The 26,582-nt window shown below is 50.5% G+C and overlaps 5 protein-coding genes across 5 annotated transcripts; 3 read left to right on the forward strand and 2 right to left on the reverse strand.

Moving 5' to 3' along the window:
• Positions 1-455: 455 nt before the first annotated feature.
• On the reverse strand, positions 456-1,089 carry UCRPA7_2912 (hypothetical protein; the record flags this gene model as incomplete). Its single annotated transcript, XM_007915483.1, has 2 exons — positions 456-621; positions 677-1,089. 2 exons carry the CDS (start codon positions 1,087-1,089, stop codon positions 456-458), a joined length of 579 nt encoding a protein of 192 aa, XP_007913674.1.
• A 6,238-nt stretch (positions 1,090-7,327) lies between these two features.
• On the forward strand, positions 7,328-9,433 carry UCRPA7_2913 (putative thermostable beta-glucosidase b protein; the record flags this gene model as incomplete). The annotated part of the gene is made up of 1 exon (XM_007915485.1): positions 7,328-9,433. The coding sequence occupies one exon, from the start codon at positions 7,328-7,330 to the stop codon at positions 9,431-9,433; it is 2,106 nt and encodes a 701-aa protein (XP_007913676.1).
• Positions 9,434-18,066: 8,633 nt separating this feature from the next.
• UCRPA7_2914 (hypothetical protein) lies at positions 18,067-19,521 on the reverse strand (the record flags this gene model as incomplete). Its single annotated transcript, XM_007915482.1, has 2 exons — positions 18,067-18,571; positions 18,641-19,521. 2 exons carry the CDS (start codon positions 19,519-19,521, stop codon positions 18,067-18,069), a joined length of 1,386 nt encoding a protein of 461 aa, XP_007913673.1.
• A 2,447-nt stretch (positions 19,522-21,968) lies between these two features.
• Positions 21,969-23,231, forward strand: UCRPA7_2915 (putative amid-like mitochondrial protein; the record flags this gene model as incomplete). The annotated part of the gene is made up of 1 exon (XM_007915481.1): positions 21,969-23,231. One exon carries the CDS (start codon positions 21,969-21,971, stop codon positions 23,229-23,231), a length of 1,263 nt encoding a protein of 420 aa, XP_007913672.1.
• Positions 23,232-24,158: 927 nt separating this feature from the next.
• On the forward strand, positions 24,159-25,400 carry UCRPA7_2916 (hypothetical protein; the record flags this gene model as incomplete). The annotated part of the gene is made up of 3 exons (XM_007915480.1): positions 24,159-24,538; positions 24,864-25,117; positions 25,174-25,400. 3 exons carry the CDS (start codon positions 24,159-24,161, stop codon positions 25,398-25,400), a joined length of 861 nt encoding a protein of 286 aa, XP_007913671.1.
• Positions 25,401-26,582: the final 1,182 nt, after the last annotated feature.

Here is a 26,582-nt window from a genome sequence, read left to right on the forward strand (position 1 = left end):
CTTACAAATTAATGTTACATCCGAATAATATACATTATAGCTTGCAATTATACGTTTGAGACAAGAGATCCAAGATATGCGAGTCTCGCGTTTGGGGCAACTGCTGTATGGTATTTGCTCTAGAGCGTTTCTTTGTTGAACTGTGAATAGGTAGATCAAAAGCGAGACACTTGGAGCAAGTCTCAGCAAGATTATTACTTGTGGAAAGGTTCTAGCCCGCACTGCGCTATATGTCACGTAAAGACTATTCGAAAGAATATGTGGACACTACATCATCGAATCACACTCGCCACTTGGTTACCTTCACTGTAGTTTTATTTTTTTAACCCGCTCTTGCAACCTCAAATCATAGCAGGCCTAGATATAATCAAGAAAGGTTTTCTAGACTACATTGTCATTATTCTATTATTTATTATGTATCATCTATTCATAACAACATGTATCTTTTGCGCGTTCTATGCGACTGCTGTCATTTCATAAGGCTTGACAGGAACAGTTACCGGCGCACACTTGACCTCTCTGTCCGAGTAGATCTGGCCAATTGTCCAATTGGGGTTCTGCCACGTTGTGTCGGTACATTCGAGGGTCAGGTTGACAGTACCAGCTGCGTGGAAGGTAATACTGAGAAAAAATTAGCATTCATGCTGTGTTTCGTGATTCTGAGGATGAAACTCACGGGTACTGCGGATCCGGATCATCACATGTCCACGTCTGATTGATATCAAGCTTTCCAGAGGGTCTGCTGAAGGCGAAGGTGGCTTCGCCACCGTACGGTGCCTCTTCTGGCAGTGTGCAATTGTACCACATTGTGCCGTAGAAGAAGTCTGATAACTGATTACTCGTTGCGCTACACGAAGCCAGATATGGGAATGCGGGGTTTGAGAGGTTGAAGTTCACATATCCCCATGAGTTTTGGTGAGCAGGGGTGGTGAAGATGTATGACGCATGGTAGTCGAAGTCCTCGACCGTCCACTCGAGACCTTTGAAGGATACATCGGAGCAGCTACCATCTTCCCGAGTGTTCAGGAAGATGGGACTGGCGGTTGCTAGAGAGGCAGCTGCAATTAGACCTGAGAGAATTGCGTACATTGTGTCGAGTTTTCAGAAGTTGGCGATTGCTTTGATATGCGTCTAGCTGAGGCTCTGCAGGGAAGATCATGCAAGATGTGCAGGGACGGCGGAGATCTTCTGCGGATGATTGACCGACTTAAATGGCTGGGTCAAGGGCGGATGAATGGTAAGTTGAGTGATGTTTGTGTGTTCTGATTTGAACGGCTGGTGAGGTGGTTAAATATACCTTCCATTCCGGAGACATAAAGCCCAACCTCTCCATGGCGCGCCTCGCTAACGAAAACTTCTGTCCACGGGCACAAGCAGGCATCGTCACGAAGCGTCCGAACAGAAAGCTTGGGGATTGGAATGGCAAGAATGGGTTTGCCCCACGCGAATGGTCAGGAAGCCAACGAATCCCGCCAGCGCGAGGCCTCATAGGGCAGTGATATGACGTTGGCCGGCGATCACAAAGTGCCAAGGCCTCGTATTCCTCTGTTAGCTATGACGGCTTAACGTCACTTCAGACCTTGAAAAGACCCTGGCACAACTCACCAGGTGCCGAACAGCGGGGTTTCAGCCTGTACTGTACACACGGCAAATGTGCCGTAGCTGCGGTCTGCTGGCGTACCGTTAGCCCTATATCGAGCTGATCGTGCGCAACGCGATCTATTTTTGTTCTGCATGTATTCTGTGTCGCCTCGGCTGAACCGAGCAGCCGTGCCGTTGCCGACTGGGCGACTCTGCTTACACACTCGGCCCAAGTTCGCCTGAGATGCAGGAACAGTGCAGCAGACACCGCCCCTTTCTTCAGTGCTTCTTTGCGCCGAAGTCTCACAACAGCGACAATATTCCTTCCAGAATATCTCGTATCCGACACGAGCCAGAACCTTGGGACTGATCGACGAGGGCATGCGCGACTACTGATCGTAACGTGACAATCGATTGCGCGGCGACTCTGGCTCCGCCTGTTGTGCGTTGTGCGATGGTTGGGATTCCAGGTCCAGCCACCAGTAAAATATCGCCAAGCACGCGCAGAATGTCGGGCCTGTCGGACGCCATGTAAACAATACCGGGCAATACGCATAGCCTTCGACGTGCGAATACAAGTTACGAGAAGGATTGAAACCCTTGATGCTTAGCATGAGAAGGCAAAGTGTCGGCGAAATATGAGAATTAAACAATGGAGCGCACAGCATGGTCTGAGTACAAACAGATGCAGCACAGGACGAGATCTCGTGTCAGAATCCCTAATTGGACATAACCATCATGTTAAGACAATTGATGCTGCAGTGCAACAGCTCATTCGACGAGACATGCCATGCACAAATTGCCTCAGGAAAAGCACTCGTCGCCCGAATGTTGCCCAAATGCACTTTCGGTCTCTGGTCACGACGGCTTTCTCGCATTCGCAATGGCGTACCGGTTCTCAAGACGAAATCCTTCTTCATACCCTCTGAGCACTCTTTCCAGCGCGTCTCGTAATGTCGTCTCGTTGCCAGGAAATGCGTCCACAACTGGTCGCAGGCCAGGGTTGCGCATATTGACCCAAAAGTTGATGATGCTTTCCGGGCTCGGGGCGCGATTCTCAGTCACGACTTCATATGCGTCAACGTTCGTGAATCCTGCTTTCTTCAAACCCTCATCGAGTTGTTTCGATGTATGCCAAGTATGATCAAATGGCTCCACCCTCGAGTAATTGGGGTCAACGAGCTTCCGGGCATTGTGCATCGGTTCAACGATGCCTAGGTAATCTGACACCGAAATAGCGACCACCCCGCCGGGCTGTAGCGAGCGAAATATTTCTGACAGCACCTCCGCTTGTCTGTCACCGACAAACTGAAGGACCAAAGCGCAAAACGCATGCGTGAATGTATCCTCTGGCACTAATATGCGGTCAAGACTCCTCGCATCTGAAACTCCCGTTACAATATTGGCGATATTCCTTTGTGCTAGAATGTCCACCATTCCTGGAGAGCTGTCAATCGCAACGATCGAGACACTCGGGTGCAACTCCCTGATTGCCAAAGGAATATTGCCAGCTCCGGTGCCTACATCCAGCACCTTTGAATCTTGTGACAATGGTCTTTGGCTAAGAGCTGCTGCGACCAGCTCATGCGCTCCTTTCAATGCGCGGGCGCCAATGTCTGAATCATATTCTCGGGAGGCCTCATCCCAGAGGTCCGGACTAGATTTGATGGATGGATGCATTTTCCGACTGAAGAAAAATGCCTTCTCAGATGAATCTTGCCCTTCCTCAAACATGTAACTTGCGCGCCCTTCAAAGCATATATACCTGGGGCCGCAGGGGCGCTGACATCAGCTCCAAGACCTCATCTCAAGACACGCAGAGCATGCTCGTACCCTCAGTAAAGAAGCGATAGCATTGGCCAGCTGTGAACATGATCACGCATGAGAGTGAGGCTGATTCCGGAGTTTGCAATGGCCAGCATTTTGATCCCGAGATTCCGATGCATCGTCGTAGGGATGAGAATTTTGGCTCTCACTTGAGTTGATCTGGTACAGTACAGAACAGCCCACGCTGGTAAACCCACTGGTTCAAGCAATCGACAGCTGGAGGGTGGTGATTAGCGTTGTTTGCGTGTTTTAGCGGCGGGAGTGCCCGAGCCCTACAGTAAGTTATCCACAGTAACCTAGTATTGTTGCTCATCAGCTGTTGAAGTCATCGCAATTATCGGTTCAAAGTGAGTCGCAAACTCGAGTATCTCGACGAGGAGGCTGCCCAATCTCACAATATGGTTCTGTTGCTAGCCAATCACTTGTATTACAAGTGCATGGATTTCACTTGCCAGGCGTCTTTGGCTGCCAGAATGTCGGCTGCGTGGTGATCCGTTGTGTAACAGCGCATTGCAAGCGGCTTATTCGTGGTTCCGAGACTAAACTATTCCCTTATTACAAAGAATTCCATGATTTCTCGATTGGAAGTCTCAAGTTCTTATCCGGCACGAATGGCCTGTGGGTGACCCTGTAGTCTCAAGTGTACATAAGATGTTCCTATGACATTTGGTGCCGATTCCAGCATGTCATCTTTCATGTCACCGTGCATATCGTCTGAAGAAGGGTACACCTTTGGGTGTGATCACCTCTAGGACTGACTGCAAGCCAGAATCACCCATGAATTCAACTACTTCGAATTGAACAAGAAGCTTTGCCTCTGTTGTACGACTGAGTAGGAATAAGAAAATGAGCAATGCTGTAATCGTATATAGAGAGGGAATTGAAAGAAGGTTACCTGTTGAAGCAGTTTGTTCTATTAGTTGAAAGCTTGAGCAGTCAAGGTCACAAGTTTGTTGAATGATACTGGAAGTTCAAATAATTGCCCTCCGTAAGTTGCAGTCTTGCAACCCATTTCACTCGCGAATGTATCACATATCTTATGGGTGGGCAATCCGAAAGTCTGACCGAGTCGCCCGAGAATATAAATGATTGAAGAAGTCGAGTTGCGTTCTATAAACGACTGAATTCGCTTCCTCTTTCTTGGTGACTGCTGGTATGTCTTTGGATCCTACCCCAAAGTTTTACAACCATTCCAGGTCAACGTTATTGCATAAACCCCCACGTGTTTGACATAATTCTCTATTGGTCGAGGTTCGGATTATTCTATGCAGAAAGCTGAAAAAAGAAGAAGTGAGTAATCCGACCAGCTCTATTGGAGGAGATACCGCGAACTAAACAGCGGGCCTGCGCTTGCTGCGGAGCCTGGACTCGGCCGCGAGAATTGATGCCTGACTGGGCTACAGAAGAGGAATCGCATTTCACATCTGGTGTCGATTGTATGATACCATCTCACCGCCAAACTGTACAGGGGAATGCGGCTTGCCTTGCGTCTTGACGCGTACGAATAACCAGTAAGATGGCCGGTGCTACTCAGACTAGCGAGGAGCTATGGACCTTTGTCTCAGCTATTCTTCATAACGAGCCCCGGAGACTCGTTTTGCACCTGAAGATCATTGACTCTGTCTTCATCAACGCCATAGTTGAACCAGAGAGATATGGGCCTGAAAGTTTCGAGAGCCGTTTAATCAATTCGTACGCCAAAGACGGTAAGGTCGCTAAGGGGAGTTGGACCAATCTTGCAATTGACAAGATCCTGACTCTGTGTTGGAGAAAGTACGGAACACATGCTCCGCGATTTGCTGCAAACATTCGCGTGTGGTCGTCTCGTCTTGGATTGCATGTCGCCGAAGAAGTGGACTATCTCCTCCTAAGGGCGTTGGAGCCAGCTTCAGCCATATTTGGGGATATGCCCATCCCGCAATTAGTCCCATCAACACGTTTGCAAACGGTCGTGAAGGCAGGATCTTTCTTCTTACCGAATACACGACATGTAGCACATAATGGCCGCGAGTATGTTGCCAAGGGGCCGATCTACCCCACACGGGTCGGCTACGACTACCAGGAAATTCGCAATCTACTCGCTATTCCGGGACGTCACCCCAGCATTATCCCGCCACCGTCAGCGCTTATCACTGTCTCCGAGACAGACCATCGGATATGTGGATTTTTGATGCAATATTATTGCAATGGCAACCTCGATACGTACGCTCAAACGCTGCACAAGAGAGGAGACCTGACTGCCAAGCTTCTGTCAAAGTGGTTTAAACAACTCGTTGCCGCGGTCAGGTTTTTGGAAAGCAATAGAAATTGGCACGGCGATATCAAACCTGACAATCTTCTTGTCGATGAGGATGAGAACATTGTTTTGACAGATTTTGCGCAAGCCTTTGCTACATCTGCCACGGCAAGTCCTGAGGTTCAAATCTACCTAAAGGATCATGCCGCACGGACAGATGTAACTGCAGTTGGAATCCCCCAGAACTGGGAACTGGATCGCGTAGTGGCCTCCGAAGTGTACTCAATTGGTCGGACCATGTACCTCGTCTCGGAAGGGGTGTCTATGCTCGAGATATACAGGACATGTGGCTGGGTAAACCACGACCATCTTTTCTCAAATCAGCTCACAACTACGACTCCTGAGACGCTCCAGAAGGTTATTTTTCAGTGCCTCATCACTAACCCCTCTAAGAGGATCTCTCTAGAAGAGCTATGGAAAGTTGTTTGCGACTTGGAGAGCAGCACAGATTCTTGAGGCTTTCGGCTTCTGAGATGGGAGACTATACGCCAGCGTCCACACAACCATTCTGATTATGAACTGAAACACTTGGGCAAAATCTCACATCTCCCACATAGCTACTTGTTGCACACATCGCACTGCAGAATTCACAATTACCACAAGTCTCATCTCAGTAAACTTACATCTTTAGAGTATACCCACCTCCAGGGCTAATGCTGACCTACCTTTATTTCTAAGCGCCCATCCATTTTTTGCGGAGGTCTCCCCAGAGAACGACATATTGTTCACTCCACTTTGCCTGAACTAGAGTAATACCACTTGATACCTTTTGGTCTAGTAAAGTATGGTCAAGAAGTACCTCATGGTGGCCGATCCACAGCTCGGATGACCAACTCGCACTAAATAGACTTCGGAACGGAAAGTTGCCCACTAATTCTTCGGCAGCGAATCCACGGCCTAGCCGACACTCCCCGTCATTTTAGCGCCTTTGCTCGTCCTCCGACTCCCCTCCGCCCTTCCCCTCTAACTTACACGCCTCGTAGCCTTTCGATACCAATAGACGCGCCGTTTTCAGTCTGCGAAAAGCTGAATATCTTCACAAAGATCCTACATAGAAGCCCTGCATCGTATGCAGCATTTTCAGGATGACCACAAAAGTCGATATCGATTCAATCCTCAAATCGCTGACTTTGGAGGAGAAGGTTAGCAGCAGAGTGTGCCCCGGATTCTGTTTTCTTAACTGACTCAATGCTGTTCATGTTAGATATCTTTACTTGCTGGTGAGACATTTTGGGAAACCGTCGCAATACCCGACAAGAATGTTCCAAGCATAAAGGTCTGCTCAATTTTCTCGCCTGTTAATGCAAAACTTCGTAGGAGACTAATCGCTCGCAGACAACTGATGGCCCAAATGGAGTACGTGGTGCTGATTTCGAGGGCAACACGAGGGCTGCCTGTTTTCCAGCAGCCTGCAGTGTAGCCGCAACCTTTGACCCCGAGATTGCGAGACAAGTCGGACAAGCACTGGCTGAGGAAGCTCGCAGCAAAGGTGCCAGTTGCCTTCTTGCGCCCACGACATGTATTCACCGTCACCCTCTTGGCGGACGCAACTTTGAGAGCTTTAGCGAAGATCCATTGTTGTCCGGGAGGCTTGCATCTCAAGTGATTCAAGGCGTGCAAAGCATGGGTGTAGCAGCAACTATCAAGCACTTCGTCGCCAACGAGCAGGAGACTGCGAGAATGTCCGTTGACGAAACTATCAGTGAGCGTGCACTTCGCGAAATCTATCTCCGCCCGTTTGAGATAGCCGTTAAGGAAGCCAAGCCTTGGGCACTCATGACCGCCTATAATAAAGTGAATGGCACACACTGCGATTCTCATGAGTGGCTATTAGCAGAGGTCTTGCGTGGAGAATGGGGCTGGAAGGGCCTCGTGATGAGTGACTGGGGCGGCACAAACTCCCTTGCAGGGGGCCTCAAAGCAGGTCTTGATTTGGAGATGCCCGGTCCACCTCGGGTGCGTAAAGTCGATGCAGTTCTTGAGGCAATCAAAGCAGGTGAGGTCTCTGAATCGGTGATCGACGACAGAGCGCGGGGTGTCCTAGAATTTCTGGAAAAGCTCAACGCTTTCGGCAAGACAGCGTCGACGACTGAGCGTGCGATTGATAAGCCTGAGCATCGAAAGCTCATTCGAGATGCTGGCTCCAGGGGTATCGTGCTGCTCAAGAACGAGGGCGCGATCCTGCCGCTCACAAAGGATAAAGTCAATGGCAAAAAGATCGCGCTGGTAGGACTTGCAAAAGACGCGCTGGCTCATGGTGGCGGTAGCGCGGGCGTGAATGCGCACTACAAGGTGACTCCCTGGGATGCATTGAATTCTGCCCTTGGCGACAGTGTTGAATTCACTTACGCAAAGGGCGTGGATAAGGCACGCCTACTCCCTCCGATCAGCAAGGATGGAACTTCCGGGTCGGTCATTGGTCTAGATGGGGAAAATGGGTTCACACGCATATTGTATGATGTGAACTCCCCCGATACACCAGATTCCACCCTGCACGGCTTTGCACTCTCGGCTTACTCCCCGCTTGGATCACAGGAATCGCTATGGAAAATATTAGAAATTGTCGGAGACTTTACTCCAGCCGAGACGGGAAATCACTATATAGCATGCTCTGGAATAGGTTCGACACAAGTCTTCATCAATGACGACAAAATTTTCGAGCAGGAGGGAAATTGCACAGATCCGATGGGAGCTCTCTTTGGAGCCATGACGGAAGAGGAGTTCACATATGCTTTCACAGCCGGCACCACATATCGAATCCGGATTCGCACTATCCCACCAACTAATGTCGGCTCGAAAATTCTAGAAGGCAGGAGCGGTGTTCGAATGGGGTTTTCGCTTGCATCAATCCATGATGCAGACCTCGAAGGCGAGGCAGTTCGTGTGGCCAAGGATGCAGACTTGGCCATTGTATTTACTGGCCATGACCCCCAGTGGGAAACCGAAGGGCGCGACCAAGACTCATTCCATCTACCACGACAAGGAAGTCAAGATAGTCTTATCACAGCAGTCGCGAAAGCCAACCGAAACACTATCGTGGTCAACTCTACCGGCGTTGCTGTTGCCATGCCCTGGCTTGAAGAGGTGCCAGCACTGTTGCAAACTTGGTTCCCGGGGCAAGAGTGCGGCAATGCCATTGCCGATGTTCTAACAGGAGCACTGAATCCGGAGGGACATCTCCCGGTTACTTTCCCCAAGCGTCTCGAGGATGCACCAGCATACGGAAATTTCCCTGGAGATTACGTTCAAGGGCAGCTGAAAGTACAATACGCGGAAGGTGTGTTCATTGGATACCGCCATTACGACCGCCTTACAAGGGATAAAGTGAATTTCCCATTTGGTTATGGCCTTTCATACACAGACTTCGAGGTTGAGGGAGCGAAGATCACCGAACATTCGAAAGACGGCTATACAGTTGCAGCAACAATTCAAAACACTGGCAGACAACCAGGCGGTATGGTCCTCCAAGTCTACGCTGGCAAAACTGATACTTCAGTTGATCATCCCCTCAAGGTGCTTGTTGCTTTCCAGAAAGTCAGATTATCTCCTGGGGAGAGACAGGTTGTGCAGCTGCCTGTCAGGCTTCGGGATCTTGCTTACTTTGACGAAAAGTCACATGGTTGGACTGCCGAAGCTGGTCAATACAAGCTTTACTTTGGAACATCGGCCGCGGACATTCTCCAGACTATCCCTATCACAATCGACGAGCGGCTGTCTTTTGGCTTGTAGATTGATTCAGTCTTGGTATATTACTCAATCAAGGCTTCTGCCTTAAGTCGTAAACAAAATCTCAAAAAAGACAAGACACTTACTTGCTGTATGCTATTCCTCCCAAGCAGCGTCTGCAAATAGGGGCTGCAAGATAGTATGATAGGGAACAAGCTGTGTAAATGAACTATGATCCACAAAAATAGTAAACTGGTGTAATGCAGTGATGTAATGGCTACCTGTCAGCATCATGGCGGGTTTCCGGGGCTCCGCTCCCGAGCCCAAGAGCAGATACAACAGAGATACATAGGTACACAATATACTTTCTATACTTACCTTCAAACAAGTCAGAGAGCACAATTTAAGTCTTGGTCCACATCTTGTTCAACGATGATGCCCTCGCCTTACCAAGGGGCGTGCTTATGCGCAAATGTGACGCTGACAATCAGCTCAGAGCCGATAGCGGTTTTTTCCTGTTTTTGCGAACATTGCAGCAAAGGAGCTGGTGGACCAAACCAAGTTGTAAGGACTGGAATTTCATGAAACTATTGCATTGATCCATTCTCATCTCAATCATAGATCGCCAAGTTCGCCAGCAAGGACGTCGTCATCTCAGCGAAAGCGAACTCGCTGTCCGAGTTCACACTCAATGACACATCAAGTGGTCTACCTAAACAGAAATCATTCTGTCGGACTTGTGGAGTCACCCTGTGGACAATCCCCGCAAATGCAGCGGGCTCATACATGTTGATCAGGACCAGTCTCCTCAAACAAGGGTACCATCAAATTCACTTCTGGTTTGACTGGCGTCAAAGCGAATACAGAACGTCACCTTGGATATCGATGACTAACTCATGTTTTAAAGTAGACTTGAAGAGCTAAAGCCGACCTCCGAGATATTCGTCAAGAATAGGCCAAATTGGATGGGATCTCTGGAAGGAGCATCTCAATGGGAGGAAACACGAAATACGTGAGGTAGCACGTCGTCTAACATACTTCGGACATAAAGTGGAGTTTTTGGCGTTTGTTTGTTTTACGTCCCATCTGATAGGCCAAAAATTACCCCATACTTCGGAAGCGAGTCATGTCTCGGAATATGCTAGCCTAGTGGAGGGAGGTTCGGAACGCATCATCTCGAGGTTTTCGGAAGAGAGGTTGTAACCCTGGCTTCAATATCTTCGCGGTTCTCAATTGGCCATCAAGCCGAAGTTGTGTCTATCACCTATCTCCGAGTTATCTCGGTACCGGCTCAGTGCGGTCTACCGAGTTGCTCCGATCCGGCAAAGCCGCGAGCCAGTCCGGAGCGGGGACAGAACGCACGTCCGAGTTGGCTGGTCGGTGGCTGGGCATGTCGGAGCCGAACGCACCTGCTGCCGTTCGGGAGCATCGACGGAAGCGCATCAAGATAGACGTAGCATGCGATACATGCCGCGCGAGGAAGGTCAAATGTGATGGGGCGCGACCAGGTATGTTGGCACTTCGCACCTAACCTCTGGCTTCTCGCAACATCGTGGTCGAACAACTGCAGAAGCTGGTTTATGTAATCTATAATAACTTCGCTACAGTATGTGGCAACTGTCTTAAGAAACCTACGACAAGAGATACTTGCAAATATGGTCAGAATGGGCTTGAAAAGACCACGAAACGGCTAGAAGGACCAATTATATCGAGTCGTGGTCCACCTCTGCGTGTTACACACGACAGGGACCGTGGGTCTCCACTGACAAGAACGGAGAACGATTCTCAACAGAGGTTACTGTTGCCGAGATTGACTTCCTCTCAGGCCCGTTCTGTCACATCTCCTCGAATCATTGCAGAAAGTGAGCTGGCGGTGAATAACGCAAGTCCGACCGCGGATAGGGATGCTGCACCCTCCGTAATTGACTCCATGACTGCAGTAATTGAAGAGGGCATCAATACCGACCAATACTTCGGTAGTAGTAGTGCCGGCTCCTTCACTAAGCAAATTAAGGCTGCCATCGATGCTCGGTTAGGGAGATCACGTAGCCCAAAAGTTTCGTACATGAACACTATCACTACATCACCCAACAGCTCCTTTCCGAAGACGATCAGAGTCTCGGAAAGCCCTGATTATGTGTTACCTCCTCGAAGACAAGCAGACAATCTCATGGACGTGTATTGGTTTTACGTGGATCCTTTATATCCTTTTCTCGACCGAGACCAATGGGATAAGTCCTATCACGACTTATTCTCGGGAGCTTCTATCGGTGCTGATGAGCGTGTGTTCGTGACTACACTAAACATCATCCTCGCACTGTCGACTCAGCTCTTGGAGTCTCTAAGGCCGGAGAAAAGGGATGAGTCAAGCAATTCGTACTTCCAAAGGGCTCAAGAGCTTCTACACTTAAGCATTTGGGCGAGCGGATCTACGGAATTGGTGCAATGTCTCTTGCTGATGAGTCAGTACCTCCAAAGTACCAACAATCCACACCAAACATGGATGGTGGTTGGTTCCGCGATTAGAACTGCGCAAAGCCTAGGCCTGCATCTTCCTGAAACGTCTGCAAATGCTCCCAGTCCTCAGAAGCGAGAACTTCTCAGGAGGCTTTGGCACGGATGTGTTCTGATGGATCGGTAAGTTTCCTTACCCACATGCATAATGTTTTCAATTTCTGACTCTCAAAAGTATGGTGTCTGTTACCCATGGACGACCATCAATGATAACAAACCGCGTTGCCCTAGCCGTCCCTCTGCCATTTTATTTACCTGATCCAGTACAGGATTCCGATTGGGTTGGCAATAATAGCCTGGCTAAAACTGCATTTTTCGTCAAGTCTGTGGAATTATATGAAATCATTCATCTTACCCTCCTAGCCTTCTATTCTTCGAACAATACTCGTTTACTTGACAAGCACTACGATGACGATGTCAATACGATGAGTGATGAGAATAGCTTAGACTCAGTCATGAGGCTTGATGATTCACTTGTAGACTGGGAGCTCACTCTGCCTAGCTATCTGAAGTTTGGGGCCTTCAGCGAGGGTAGAAACGAGGTAAATCAGCGCCAAGTCGTGATACTACACATTCGGTATATTGCCCCCTGATTTTGAATATCGCTCGAGCTCACATGGATGTCTGTTTAGATTTCTTCAAGCCCGTATTCTTCTGTTAAGGCCAACACTTTTCAAATTCTGTCTGGAGCATGAGCCTCCAGGATTGTCGCAACTTCCCGAAAGACTTAGAGATCGCATTGCACAGCAGTGTGCTTCACTTTGTGCGACTGTTGCACAGAGTATGATTTCCGTCCTGGCAACCTTCCAGCGGCAGGACGGAACGGTCGGCCTGCTCCCTGCCTGGTGGTATAGGGTTTACTACGTCTATTCTGCAGCAACTATTCTCATTGTGGCCAAACTCAGGCCGGATGTGTTCCCTTTGGCCGATATCAACAAATCCTTGGGGGAAGCCATGACAGTGCTAGAAGCACACGAGCAATTCGGTCAATCTCCACGTCGCTGTCTCGCGGCGTTGAACATCCTATCATCTCAGATACTCCAGGGCGTGCAAGGGAGTGGCGCTCAAAGGGTGTCAGGATCAACAATGGCTGATGGATTGCAACCAAATGCAGACACAACGCAGCCAGTTCCTCAACCCTTCGAGGATTTTACGATGTTCCCAGATCTGAATCTCCCAGGCCTTACATTTGATGCTAACGACCTTTCGTTTCTAAATATGCATGCATGGGAGCTTCTCAACGAGCCATGATGAATGGTAACTTATGTACTCTATTATAATATATAGTACAACTACTGGAGCTTTTTTTTGTTTTTTGAAACAAGGCTAGGACCGAGTCTTATCTCATTCAAAAGCCATTTTGTTTTTGATACTGCCAAGACTGCTTATCTTTACCTCAACTACATCGCCGTCATTGAGATACTTCGGCTCCTTCATGCCCATCGCGACACCTGACGGCGTGCCTGTCAAAATCACAGATCCTGCTTCAAGTGTAGTGCCCTGACTACAAAAACTGACAATTTCCTTAACACCGAAAAGCAAGTCGCCCGTGGATGTGTTTTGTCGCTCTTCACCATTCACGAATGTTTGTAGAAGCAAATCATCGGCCGCTCCAACTACTTGAGGTGAGACCAACATCGGACTTAGAGGCGCAAATTTGTCGAAGCCCTTGGCGAAGCACCACTGCGGTACGCCCCCTGCTTTCTTTGGATCCCGCTGCCAGGCTCGAGCGGACACGTCATTTCCTACACAATAGCCGGCCACGTAGCTTAGGGCATCCTCCTTTGAGACATTCTTGGCGGGTTTGCCGATGATCAACGCCTATGTTTACGGTGAGTCTCATGCAATGAATGATCGCAGAGGGAGAGTTCCATACCAGCTCGCCTTCATAGTCCAAGGTCCCGTCCTGCGCGATCTTTGGGATCGGAACATCTTCACGATAGCCGGCCACCGAAGTCGATGGCTTGATAAACACCGACGGGTAAGGAGGCGGTGTCCGCCCGCCCTCCTGAACTTTAAGGTCATGTTAGTCAAATACTTGAATATCATTTCAAACTAGAAAGATGAGCAGCTTACTGTGCTTGACGTAGTTGAGACCAATACATCTGACGATCGGCACGTCGGATGGCTTTACAAGGTCTCGTAGAGCTTTCACGTGCACCTTATCCCCTCGTTCAACGATGGACACCGGACTGTCGCCCTTCAACTCAATAGCCCAAAGCTTATTTTGAGATAGAAGCTCATCAAGTTCGCGTTCATTTTCTATGCAGGGCTCCCCAAACTTCTCTTTATCATCATCGTCGACAAAGCGGATGAGGCGTGTCCAAGACATGATGATGCACGTGGATTATGGATTGTAGTCAAATACCTAGAGTGACTTGTGTATGTTTAATCAGAACTACAGCAATAATAAAGTTGATTTGCTTATAGTAAATGCAGTTCAGTCTGCCGGGGTATAGTGGTTGGCGTTTGGTGTACCACAAATTCGGAAGCATCCCAGGCTGACCAATGAGAGGTCGTTCCGAAGACCGTTCCGAGAAATCGGGATGCCCAGCGCAGGTCGCTATGCTATGGGCTGATGATCCTCAGCAACCCCCAAAGCTAATTAATGCAGTCTCTAAGTAAATACATCATTGGGCTATAGTGGTATGATCACGGTGGCGGACACCTTCCCCGCAATCTCAAGAATAAAACCAGGCACGACAACCGAGCTACGTCGTTGAAGATATAGAAACTAACAATCGATTTGGGGACATCGCTTGAACCCCCTTCGACTTCATAGATAATATTTTCAGAATGGGTTCTCTCCCCGTACCCGATCGCGAACAAGGCGCGATGGATGAGCTTCTTGATAATCTTCCATCACAACACTTGGAGCCTCTGTGGTCGAAAATGGATGTCATGGTCCCGGCACTCCCGAACCCAATTGCAAAGCCACACATGTGGAAGTACAATGAAGCACTGCCTCATCTCAAGAAAGCTGGAGAGCTTGTTCCTGCCGAGAAAGCTGAGAGGAGGGTATTAATGCTTGTCAACCCGACAATGAGTAGGTACTTCTTCTAAGAAATGAGATGCCAAGGAAATTCTTATGGCTATTTGCTTGGACCGTCTTTACGGGAATGAGCTGAACTAACCATGAAACAGAAGCACCTCATACAACTGACACAATATACGCGGGACTTCAGCTAGTCAATCCCGGGGAGACTGCACCAGCGCACCGGCATATTGCTTACGCTGCGCGGTTCATCATCGAGGGCAATGGATTTACCGCAGTTGAAGGAAAGAAGATGCCGCTGCAGCGAGGAGACGTAGTAGTCACGCCAACCTGGCATTGGCACGACCACGGCAACGAGAGCTCGTCGCCCGTTATCTGGCTAGATGTCCTTAATCTGCCGCTTTTCACATATGCCCCGGTGCACTTCGCCGAGGGGTACAGCGAAAGTCGATACCCTAGCAAGTGAGTCATCTCTAAAAAGCTTCGCAGATATTGAAACAGCTTATAACAGTATGTAGACTTTGTGATTCGACAGAGTGGCGACAACCTTGGGCACCAGTGGAAGCCGAGCTGAATGAAAAGGGCACTCCTCATGCAGTCTACCACTACACGCTCAAAGATGGCCGGCCGCTGTCAACCACACTAACAATGCAAGCAGAGCGTATCGACGCTGGTTATACTACAGAGCCAGTTCAGGAGAGTGCTTCATTTATTTATCACTGTTATGAAGGCAAGGGCCGTACGATCATATCCCCGCCTTCAGGCAAAGATTACACTTTCAGCTGGACGACCAAGGACACATTTGCCGTGCCGGCGTGGTCGAAGATCCAGCATATCAATGACTCAGAAACTCCAGCGTATCTTGTCGCTGCCAGTGATCGACCATTTTTGGACTCGCTTGGTCTGAGGCGACCTACATCTTGAGTTGTGGGAGTTCGAGTTCAAGGTGAACGATGGCATATAATGTTTGCGATATTTTGATACACAATATGATAGGATTAGCCTGTAACAATTGAAGTCACCTCCGTTTGATGTGTTCATTCTATTTCACTCGCAATGGCATACATTATCGGGATCAAGGGAATCCCTGTTCGATGAAGCGTAAGCTTAAACCGTCGGATATCTGGGCGCTCTGTTCAGGGCAATGAGTACGTTATCAATTGACATTATCGAACTAGTGATGATAAACTCTCACTATCAAGCGATGAATGCAACATGTTGTCATTATTTGACGTACTGAGCATGGGTAGGTCCCATCGAAGCGGCCGCAAACATCCTCGTGCTTTGTACAGCGTCCATCATGACAGGCCCTTGAAGAATTATCGACCCGTATATGGATCTTCTACGCAATGCGATACGTCGCTTCTAAGCACTAAAGTCGATTTGAATGATTGGCAAGCCTGAGAGACTGAAATACTTGAGTTGATTTGTTCGTGCAGCTACGAGGTGAAAGATGGCATATTGAGTGCTGACAAAGATCGACGTCGGCCGATCGCCTCGCACCCCCTTCAGGATCACCCGAGGAAGTCGGAGGTGAGACTTGGTATAGGTATATAGCTTTACTTCGCTCTCGCCCACCAACTGTCCAAAACCCGACATCAGCAAACTCCGAAACACAAAGCTGACATACAAAGACCGTTGTACCACCAGCATGGCTCCGCGTACTCGTGAAGAGCTTCTCTCAAGCGGGGTGATGGACCCCAAGTTCAGTGAGGTCGATTGACACTTCAAATTTCCTGGCAGCGGATGCCTCGGCTCACAGGAAGAACAGGAAATCACAAAACACCCGCTGCGTGATCCGCAGCCTTCAGACCCATACTATGGGAGAGATGATTTCTTCGCCGTCCGGGACCATCGCGCTGCCCGGCTCAGGGAGCGGCATCATCTGCGATACGTTCCCGGGCCAATTCCAGAGGACGTACGTGAAGAAGATAGGAAGATCACGGTCCGAGATGGTGCGGAGATCACCGTGCGGATTTATACGCCCGTCCGGACCCCAGCTGGCGGGAGCCCGTTGATTGTCCTGTATCACGAGGGCGGGTGGGCGATGGGCGACCTGACGGACGAGGAGGTGAATGCTAGATTGTTTAGTCGTGAGCTAGGGGCTGTATGCGTCAATGTCGACTATAGGTATGTGATTATGGTAAAATAGCTGATATATTGCTGATGAGCCTAGGCTCTACCCTGAGAACCAGTGGCCAACACATATCAATGACTCCTGGGATGCACTCCAATGGGCAAGTGCTAATTCATGCCGATTTTCTAGGTATGCTAGACTAACTTATCCTAAGGCTGCAAGCAACGCCGCATCCCTTGGGGCGGACCCGACTTTAGGCTTCGTTGTCGGAGGAGGTTCGGCCGGAGGCAACATCAGCGCGGTCCTCGCGCACATCGCCAGAGACGAAAAGCTCTCCCCGCCACTAACAGGGCAGTATCTCTGCGTGCCGGCCATCACAGTCCTCATGAATAGAGAAGACATGCCGGAGGAGTACCAAGCCGAGTACCTAAGCCACCCAGCGGTGACGCCGTCTCTCGATCCGGTCCTCGTGCTTCCTGCCGAGGAACCGCGGGGCGTGTGGATGTCCCTCGTTGACTTTCACAGCCCTTTGATTGTTCCTTGGCTGTACAGAGAAAAGGAGAATGGCCATACTGGGCTTCCGCCGGCGTATTTCCAGGTCTGTGGGCTGGATCCCTTGCGAGACGAGGGTCTCATCTACGAGAGGGTGCTTCGAGAGGAAGCAGGGGTTAAGACGCGGCTGGATCTCTATCCTGGCGTGGGACATTATTTCTGGACCAATTTCCCGCTTTTGGAGAAGAGCAGGCAGTTCGTTGAAGATACCGTCAAGGGCATGAGGTGGCTATTGGAGCAGAAGTCGTGATTAACATGATACTGTACCGCTAACACGCTACAGCAAGTCGTGGGATGCGCTCCATATATCTCGTATTTAGACGTGTTTGCTGTCACATTGTATGCTGTCTGAGGATCTCTCAAGTTAAGGAGAAGGGGAACACAACTGAAAGGCCAACTCTACCTGGCCTCTTCATGTTCAATACCGGACACATGACCAGTCGAAGCAAGTTATCAATGATTACATGGTCCATTTGTCGTATGATTGTACACAATGGAATTCATTTCGACTAGTCTATGTCGAGTCTTCGTCAAGTGTTATAGCGCTAACAATGAAGTCTATGCCTGGGTTTTCCTAGCAACCTCCTCCGCCCACACGATCCTCTCCTTTTTCAGTTCCCTCTTCACATACCAGAACGTGAGGGGCGTCCAGATGCCTGCCCAGATGAATGGCACAGACCAGCCAACAACGTACGCGGCGTCCTTGCCGATAGTGAAAATCAAGATTGTACAGACCACTGCTGTGCCCTCTGCGCCGACAGCCCAAAAGACGCCTAGGCGCCTTAGCATGGCACGGAATATGTGGCTGGCTTCGTAGCGGCGGTCAAAGGCTTCTCGGAAAGCTGTGCCGCCCGAGCCATCAACCGAGCAAATATCCTCAATCAGACTATATATACCAGGCCGCAATTGCGCTCCCTTTGGAATCGACGAAATTCGACACGGGGCGGGTACTTGGAAATATCGACATATATCGACAATGAGGAGCTCCGTGCCGAATGTGTACAGCATGGTTGCTAGAGGCATGGAGAGTAGACGGATTGGTGGGTGCTCGGGTACGGATCCTCTGCAGGGGTTGTTGATTAGCGACAAACAAAGCTTATTTCCATCAGGGCCATTGAATCCATCCACTTACACAATCAGCTCGATCATGACAATGATCCATGCGAGCGAGAAGTTCCAGTGAAACCAATCCAGGTACCACCGGCGAGCCCCGATCACACGGCAGGTGCTGTTCTTCCTCCACAGCCGCCAGAAGCGAAGGAAGTACTCGATGATGCTGGCGCCGCCGATGGCAGCGGTGACGATTGAAAAGACAGTGTTGGCCGACAGTTTCTCCTTCTCTTCGGTTGGCGTGTTGGTCCCCGGCCCGACGCCATACCACAAGCCGAAGTATAGGGCGATGGGCATGGCGACAGAGTCGAAGACGATGACGGTCCAGAAGAGCAAGATGGCGATCTTGCGCGTCCGAAGCGTATAATTGAGCGGTGGAGGCTCTGGCTCAAAGATGGGCTGTATTACCCGTCCCGACGACTCGCCTTCGCTCCCCGCTGCCTGGTCGTCCAGCTTCTCTCGCTCCGGCTGGCCAATCGGTGACACAACGCCTTGTCTTATAGGGCTTGCTGGAGTGATTGACGACCTCCTCCGCTCCATGGCCAAGCTCGGTCGACCGAAGGGCCCATCGAATCGCCTATCGAATTCCTCGCTTGCTCGTACATTCTTGTGTGGTGCTATCCCGGCGGTTTTACTTGCCTGGACGGGGGCTATTCGCAACGGGGATTGTGGTGAGCCATGGTCGCCAGTGTGCGCGGTGGTGTCGGCTGTGTTGGGCATGCTCTGGGCTCGCTTTGGGTTGGTGATGGGCGGCGCGGTCCCGGTGTCAACGTGCAGTACGTGATCCAGCGACCTGGGGCCGTCGGCGTCGCCCGGCAGGCTCGGCCGGGTGTTGGACTTGCTCAATTGCGTATCAGCCGGGCCATCGTCTGCGTCCGACTGAGCCCTCTCGTCTCCTGCCATGCTGAGCTATCGTCTGTCCTCTATTGTCTATCGGCTATGAATCGTATCGTATATCGAGAGCGGCCAAATGGACGGATGGTCGTGGTTGGCGCATAGAGGCAGCCGGTGATGGAGCTCGAGTCGTGGCTTGATGGTAACAACGATAGTATATTGATTCGAGGTGATGGATGAAGGAATAGCGAATGAAGAAGATGAAGATTCTAGACTCTAGACTATTAAGACACGGAAGACGGGAAACCTGAATCAAACAATATGGCGGATTGCTGTCGCTGGTAGGAGGAGCACGACTCGTTGGGATACAGAGGAGAGCGGGCGGGCTGGCTGAATCTTGCTGTAGACTGGACTGGACTGGACTGGATTGGATTGGGAAGGAGGTGCGAGGATTGTGGCGTGACGTCAGTTCCGTCATGATTCAGGGATCGGCCACTCTTTTTATGTTGCAGTCCAGGCCCTGCACTACTCGGTACAGTGCTGTAGCGCCCGACAGCGCCCTACAGCACTGCTGGCACACCAAAAAAAGATCCCGGCAGCGTATTGAACAGAGCGAACAGGGCGTACCGTATTGGACAGTGTGTAGGTCAGTCTTCCAGGTTCCCCCGCAGCGCCGAGACGCTCCGTTTATTGGCTTTCGTCACTGTGATGGCTACTGTTGCTTTAACATTGTTATGTAAGGTTCAGTCCAGTTTCCTTGTCGCAGCGCAAAGGGAGGGGAGGAGAGATCTACGCCCGCCCCCGACGCCGTTGGAGTCGAGGAGGCATAATAAACGTAATAAACGGTCCGAAACGCTCGCTCTTATTAACGTCGTCACTAGGTACACTTACACCTACCTACCACTCACTCACTCACTCACTTGCTCGCTCGCTCAAACTACACTCAATAACTGGACTGGCAGACTGGATGGACCGGATGGATATCGCGGAGTCGGGGGTTAACACTGCCGCTAATGTTATGCAGTCTTCACCTCACCTCACGTCCGTGGATCATGCACAAACAATTCTCCAGTAGACGTCCTCTCGTTCTCTGTTTCTCTTCTTCCCAAGCATGCCGCGACTTCCGAGAGCCTGGACCTGTCTTTTCGCATGCATGGAGTGTAGGTCGTGTCGGCATCTCACTCATCGCCCAGGCCCACACTGCGTAAGCACCCTACCTAGAATACATGAAAATGAATTCCGGTACCTAGAAACCACTCGTAGGTGCTTCTATAGCTCGGCCTGTTAATGCGTGCCGAACCGGCGAACCGGGACACGCGAGGAAGAAGACGAGTAGGGAAGCATCTACGAGTGGTTAGTGATAACAGTTATACTGCGTAGTGCATGTACATATGGGTCGTTCAACCCACTCGGCGGACGGACACTATCCCGACCCCGTTTCGCCGTGTCACGTCTCCTCTCGAGAGTCTCACAGTAGACCCTGAGAAGTCGGAACACCATGGTTGATGTCTAGACATAATTACACGTTTGACGCCATTTTGTGCCGCCCCCAGTCTAGGACGTCTACCGATGTGTAGTGCGCGGTCGTGCCGCCGATCGGCAGGCCACGGTGCCCAGGTGGTGCTGTCAATGCTGATGGACCCTGCATTCCTGATCCTGATCCTGAATAAGCTCAGCTCGCGTCTGTAAGGCTGTACTAACTATACTATGGTAACAAGAAATGCATCATGTGCATCTCTTATATTTACCGCCATTGTCTTGGCTGCTATTGCTGGGCATTCCTTTCTTCTGACCTGCCCCAGCCTACGGCATCTACGGAAGCATCGGACTCGCAGTCCACGAGAAGACGTCTGGCATTATCATCATCATCATCATCATCATCGGCTTGCGATTCCGTCCCCCGTGATCAATGCTCGTTGCCCTTCAGCAGCGTCGTACCCATTGCATCGAATTGCGCATCCAGCATCATTATGGCCGTCGTTGCAGCTCAAACTGCGATATAAACTAAGATATGAGTATGCACTTCCGTCGCGTTGTAGTGCAAGCTGTAGACGTAGACATCATCATTGGCGCGGGCCTCCAGTTCACGCATTTTCTCGTCCAGCGATCCTCGTCCGCCCGCAACACAACGGTGCAGGACTCGCATCGCAACAAACACAGGGCCAAGTGGCCAATGACATCGAGAGTCAGCTCATTCGACTGAGCCTTCCTCTCGAGCTCTCCTTGAAATTAAACATCAGTTGTTTGGGCCTGCAGGCTGGCCCTCTGCAGTCGTCCGAACCCATAGATTTTCGGCCGAAATGGACAGGGGACACCATCCAGCGCCAACCATCGTCACTTTGGGTAGTGTGTACGAGATGCTGGTCCGACCGACTTCGTCCGCGTCGAGTCTTCTGAGGTAAAAAAACAGACCCATTGATGTATTTAAGGTGGTAAGATGGAAATTTATTCTTATTTCGCTGTATTTTTTCACGTATCTTGGTTCCCAGCTGTTTCTGCTGATTTGGCTTGATACAATGGCAGAAGCGGCTCCTGTATCCGCAATATCTTCGAAGAACATTGTAATACTAGGCGGCTCGTATGGCGGCGTGTCAACTGCCCATTACCTGCTCAAACATGTCCTCCCACGCATACCAGAGCCGACAACATATCAAGTCATCCTGATTAGCGCCTCATCCCAGGCCATGTGCCGACAGGCTTGCCCTCGTGCGCTCATATCGGACGATATGTTCCCCCAAGACAAGCTCTTCGTGAGCATCACGAAAGCCCTTGAGCAGTATCCCAAGGAGACTTTTCACTTTATCCACGGCACTGCAACTGAGCTTCACCACATCGATCGAACGGTGACGATCAGTGAAGCATCCGGAAACATCAAGACCCTAAGCTATAATGCTTTGGTCATCGCCACCGGCGCGTCGACACCATCTCCTCTCCTCGGTCTGAACCGTGGCGAGGACTTCCTAAAGGCAAACTGGACTGCGTTCAGACGAGCATTGCCAAACGCCAAGAGCATTGTCATTGCAGGGGGGGGTCCAGCAGGCATCGAGACGGCCGGCGAACTGGGTGAGTATCTCAACGGCAGAGCAGGGCATTGGGCGTCGAAGCTATCGAGCCCCAAAGTCTCTATCACTGTCATCACCGCCAGTTCTCAGATCCTGCCGGCCCTTAGACCGGCAATTGCTGCAAAGGCCGAGGCGTATCTTGCCAAGGTCGGCGTCACAGTCATCAAGAAAACCAAAGTGGCAAGTGTGACGCCAGCCGGTGCAGGGACGGACGACGTGGCAGCCAAAGCCACCGTCACACTCGACGACGGCAAGACCATCGACGCCGACCTCTACATCCCTGCCACTGGTACCGTGCCAAACACCAAGTTCATCCACGAGTCGCTTCTTGCGCCGGATGGCCGCGTGGAGACAAACTCGTCAACGCTGCGCGTCGACAAGGCCGGCCCGCGGGTCTACGCCGTCGGCGACGCGGCTTCGTACGCCCAGCCCGCCGTCCACCTCATCCTCGGCGCCATCCCCGTGCTCGGCGCAAACATCAAGCGCGATCTGCTCCTCGCAGCAGGGGCGAAGGCGGAGGCCGTCGGCGAGGATCGCGTATACAAGGAGGACACCCGCGAGACGCAGATGGTGCCGATTGGGAAGAGCAAGGGGGTCGGGGCGGCCATGGGCTACCAGGTGCCGAGCTTCATGGTGTGGCTCATCAAGGGACGGGACTACTGGCTGTGGACGACGGGTGGCTTGTGGAGCGGGAAGCAATGGGCCAAGGAGTCGTGATGGCTGTTAATTGTTGGCATTTCTCTTTTGGGTGTAATCGACAAGTATTGTATCAAATCATTGTGTTCAAAGCCAGATATCTTCCTCGTGTTTTGATTTCCACTGTTTGCTGCATCTGCAATGCACTCGGCGTCTCAGACTGCCTTTGAACTTTGCGAAAGAGGGCTCACTGGATGCCTCTCCAGCCCTCTACAGCCCGGCCTTAATGCTTGCATAGCTCTGGAATCTTCACGGACGTTCCGAGAGATCCATTGACCGTGTTGTTCCCGATGGACCATCGAGGGGAGGCGGGTGTGGCGGGTGCTACACCCAGAGAGGGGGTGGAGTGAGTCTGGTGCAGGGAGTGTGAGACAAATTGACAGGCTGACTTACACGCTATGTGAAGTGGCAGTTGGTTCGACGTCTTAACGCGGCTGAAAACCCCTGCACCAACAAGTCCGCCTAACGAAGCAGCCACACACTCGACCAGGATGCTGCGGCAGTACTATCCCCTGAGACCTCCTTGGACAGGGTTAGAGGGTGTAGACTTCAGTGTCTGTCCAACCCCCCGCGGGACTCAGGTGCATGCATACTACGCAGTAGATCGTGGTGGCGCAGATTGATAGGTGAAGATGCGTCGTCTGCCCGCTCAGCTGCGCCCGCTCTCTAACCGGAATCGAGTCACAACGGGGAAGACTAACAAGCACCGGCATGAACTTCCGTGGCTTTCCCCCACAGTCGCGCCATGGCCTGTTGATAACGACTTGCGGCATACAGGCGACTGGGCTGGCGGGTGCCCCTGTCGTCCTCTAGAGGGAGCCACCTCGCACCACACCACCAGAGAACCTACCCCTTCAGCGTTGAGGTACTTAAACAAAAACCAGTCTCGAGTCAAAGTTGATGTTGCGCCTGTAGACCTATTACAGAATTTACAAGTTGTTGATACACATGATGGCAGACATTGGCAGCCAGATCGATGAGCAGCTCGCTGCTGATATTGACGCTCAGGCTGTTGCCCACTTGAGAGAGCTTGTGATTCCGCAGATCCAGCGAGAATGCGATATCCAGGAGGCATCGATGGCAGCAGCATGGCAGACGATTCAGCACAGCATCAGTGCCTTGGATCGGAAAAAACAGATCATCTTTGCCACACTGAAGACGAAGGAGTCGCTGGAGAGAGCCCGGAAAGTCTTCGATGATGAGGTCTGGAACATGATGCCGCCCACCTTCAGCAAGATCGATACCGCCATCAAGACACAGACCAAGAAGGACCACCTACCCAGCCCCGTCGTTTCGCCTCGCCCCGTCGTTTCACCTCGCCCCGACAGGTTAGATGACTTTGATAGGAGGTCTTTTACACTCGATAATGCTCCTCCTAAACCCCACGAGGTATTCTCTCTACCTATGGGGTTGACGCGAATTGATGGGCTGCCGGACTATTCGGCTAGTTCAGACAGCGCGCCGACCACACCAGTGAGTGAACGTGCACTAGAAAGACAGAGACTCGTACTTACTCATATCGCGTGTCAAGTCTAAGAGAAAGAAGGATCTAGAAGCCACGACTCCAGGCAGTTTAAAGAAGAAACCACGACAGTCAAATATCTGCCAGCCAAATTCAACCTGCATCGAGCATCATACATTGATACAACCCAGTATCAAGCCTAGTCTCAAGATAGATACTTGGGAACTTGAAGGTTTAGATTATCTGTTCCAAGACCCCAAGGTCGGAAAGGATTGGCTCTGCGTTCGATGCAATTGGGAAGACGCCCTCGGAATTGTGCGATTCGCACAGCATCCATTAGAGTCCGGCTGTGCGTTGGATCATTTCAACAAGAAAGGGCTCAAATGCCACGATTCGTCTCGTAGCTACACTTGGGACGACATTCTAAGAGAGTTTACGTTTCGTGGTATGCATATGATCTACCTTGTCGTCTTTGCTTGCTTTGCTAACCTCTTCTCAAAGTTGACGAAGCAGACCTCGACGAGAATTGGGTCACGGCGAACAACATTCAGACTCAAGAGAAGGCTGCAGCCAAGACACCCAAGGGGAAGGGGAAGGCCAAGGCCAAGCAGCCAGTCTTCGCGCCAGCAAACCGAAAAGCGATTGATCCATCATATGTCCCAGAGGCAGACATGAGCCTCGGCGATGTAGGTCTAATATTCGCATCCTATCCAAATCTCGTTCGCTGACACTTTACCCCGAGGTAGACCCAATAGTTGATGAAGTGATTCGAGAAGTATTGATGTCTTGCCATGATTGTTGAGCAACCTTATCAGGCGTGGATGATGTATATGACTTAGATTGGCCACAAAATATCTCTTGGTGTCATAAATTGACGTTTCTTTTCTTTCCGTGTATTTAGATAGTTTACTGCTATTGCAAGATAGCAAATAATCCCATTGGATATACCAACTTTGAACACGAAAGCCACATACTCTGTGAAGCCTCTAGTTTAGGGGCTTTTCAAAAACTGAAGATGAAACTCAACTTCTTTGTTGACAGAAAACGCCAAGTCTCCGCAGTAAACGGCCACCAGCATAAGGATCACTGTATGATTCGCAGGCATTCCCTAACCACTGCATTAGCGGTAGTTTAGGACTGAGAAGCCTGCTTGTTCTTTATCGGAGTCAACGCTTCAGAATTACAAGCTATTGCAGAGTGCATAATAATCGTGCGTGAGGTGACAAGCTGATACGGCAAACTACCTCTCATTCGTTTGCATCAATTCGGGGCGCCCGAGCGCTCTGCATTCTTAAAAGAACCACGGTCTTTCTAGGATTGCAAGTTTGCTCGTTTTTATCTTCTTTCCCAACATAATGTTTTGACGGAACAGGTATTCGACTTGAAGGTCAGGGAGTCACCACTCCATATCAACTCCACAATCTGTCAAACGATAGTTAGCTCCTTGCCTCCAAGTTTCCCTCTTCAAAACAAACAGCTGCTAAGCTGGCAATCCCACTTGTCGGCAAACACTCCTTTTGTGGCAGAGTCAACAAACAACATTAAAACGGATCATGATGGATGGCCCAAAGGAATGGAAGAGACAGCTTTGTGAAGGAATCGTCGATGACTGGAAGAGAAAGCGACAGCAGCGCTTGGACGCGTTTACCAAAGGCGTCATGGATTTGATTCAACAGGAATACACAGAATGGTGTGGTACCGAGGAAGGTTGGCGCGAAATGTTGAAGCAAATGGTTGGCAGCAAACTAGCCGACGAGGTTGCCGATGAACTTAAAGATGCTCGAAGATTCGAAATTAAAGAACAGATCATGAAAAACTTCTTGCTGGTCTCCAACGATGAGTTGACACCGCCTTCGTCCGTGCAGGGAGACGACACTGTCCAGCCGGGATATGTTCGGTTCCTCAACTTC

Source organism: Phaeoacremonium minimum, assembly GCF_000392275.1.
Source record: "Phaeoacremonium minimum UCRPA7 unplaced genomic scaffold PA7_03_scaffold_219, whole genome shotgun sequence".
Taxonomy (NCBI): domain Eukaryota; kingdom Fungi; phylum Ascomycota; class Sordariomycetes; order Togniniales; family Togniniaceae; genus Phaeoacremonium; species Phaeoacremonium minimum.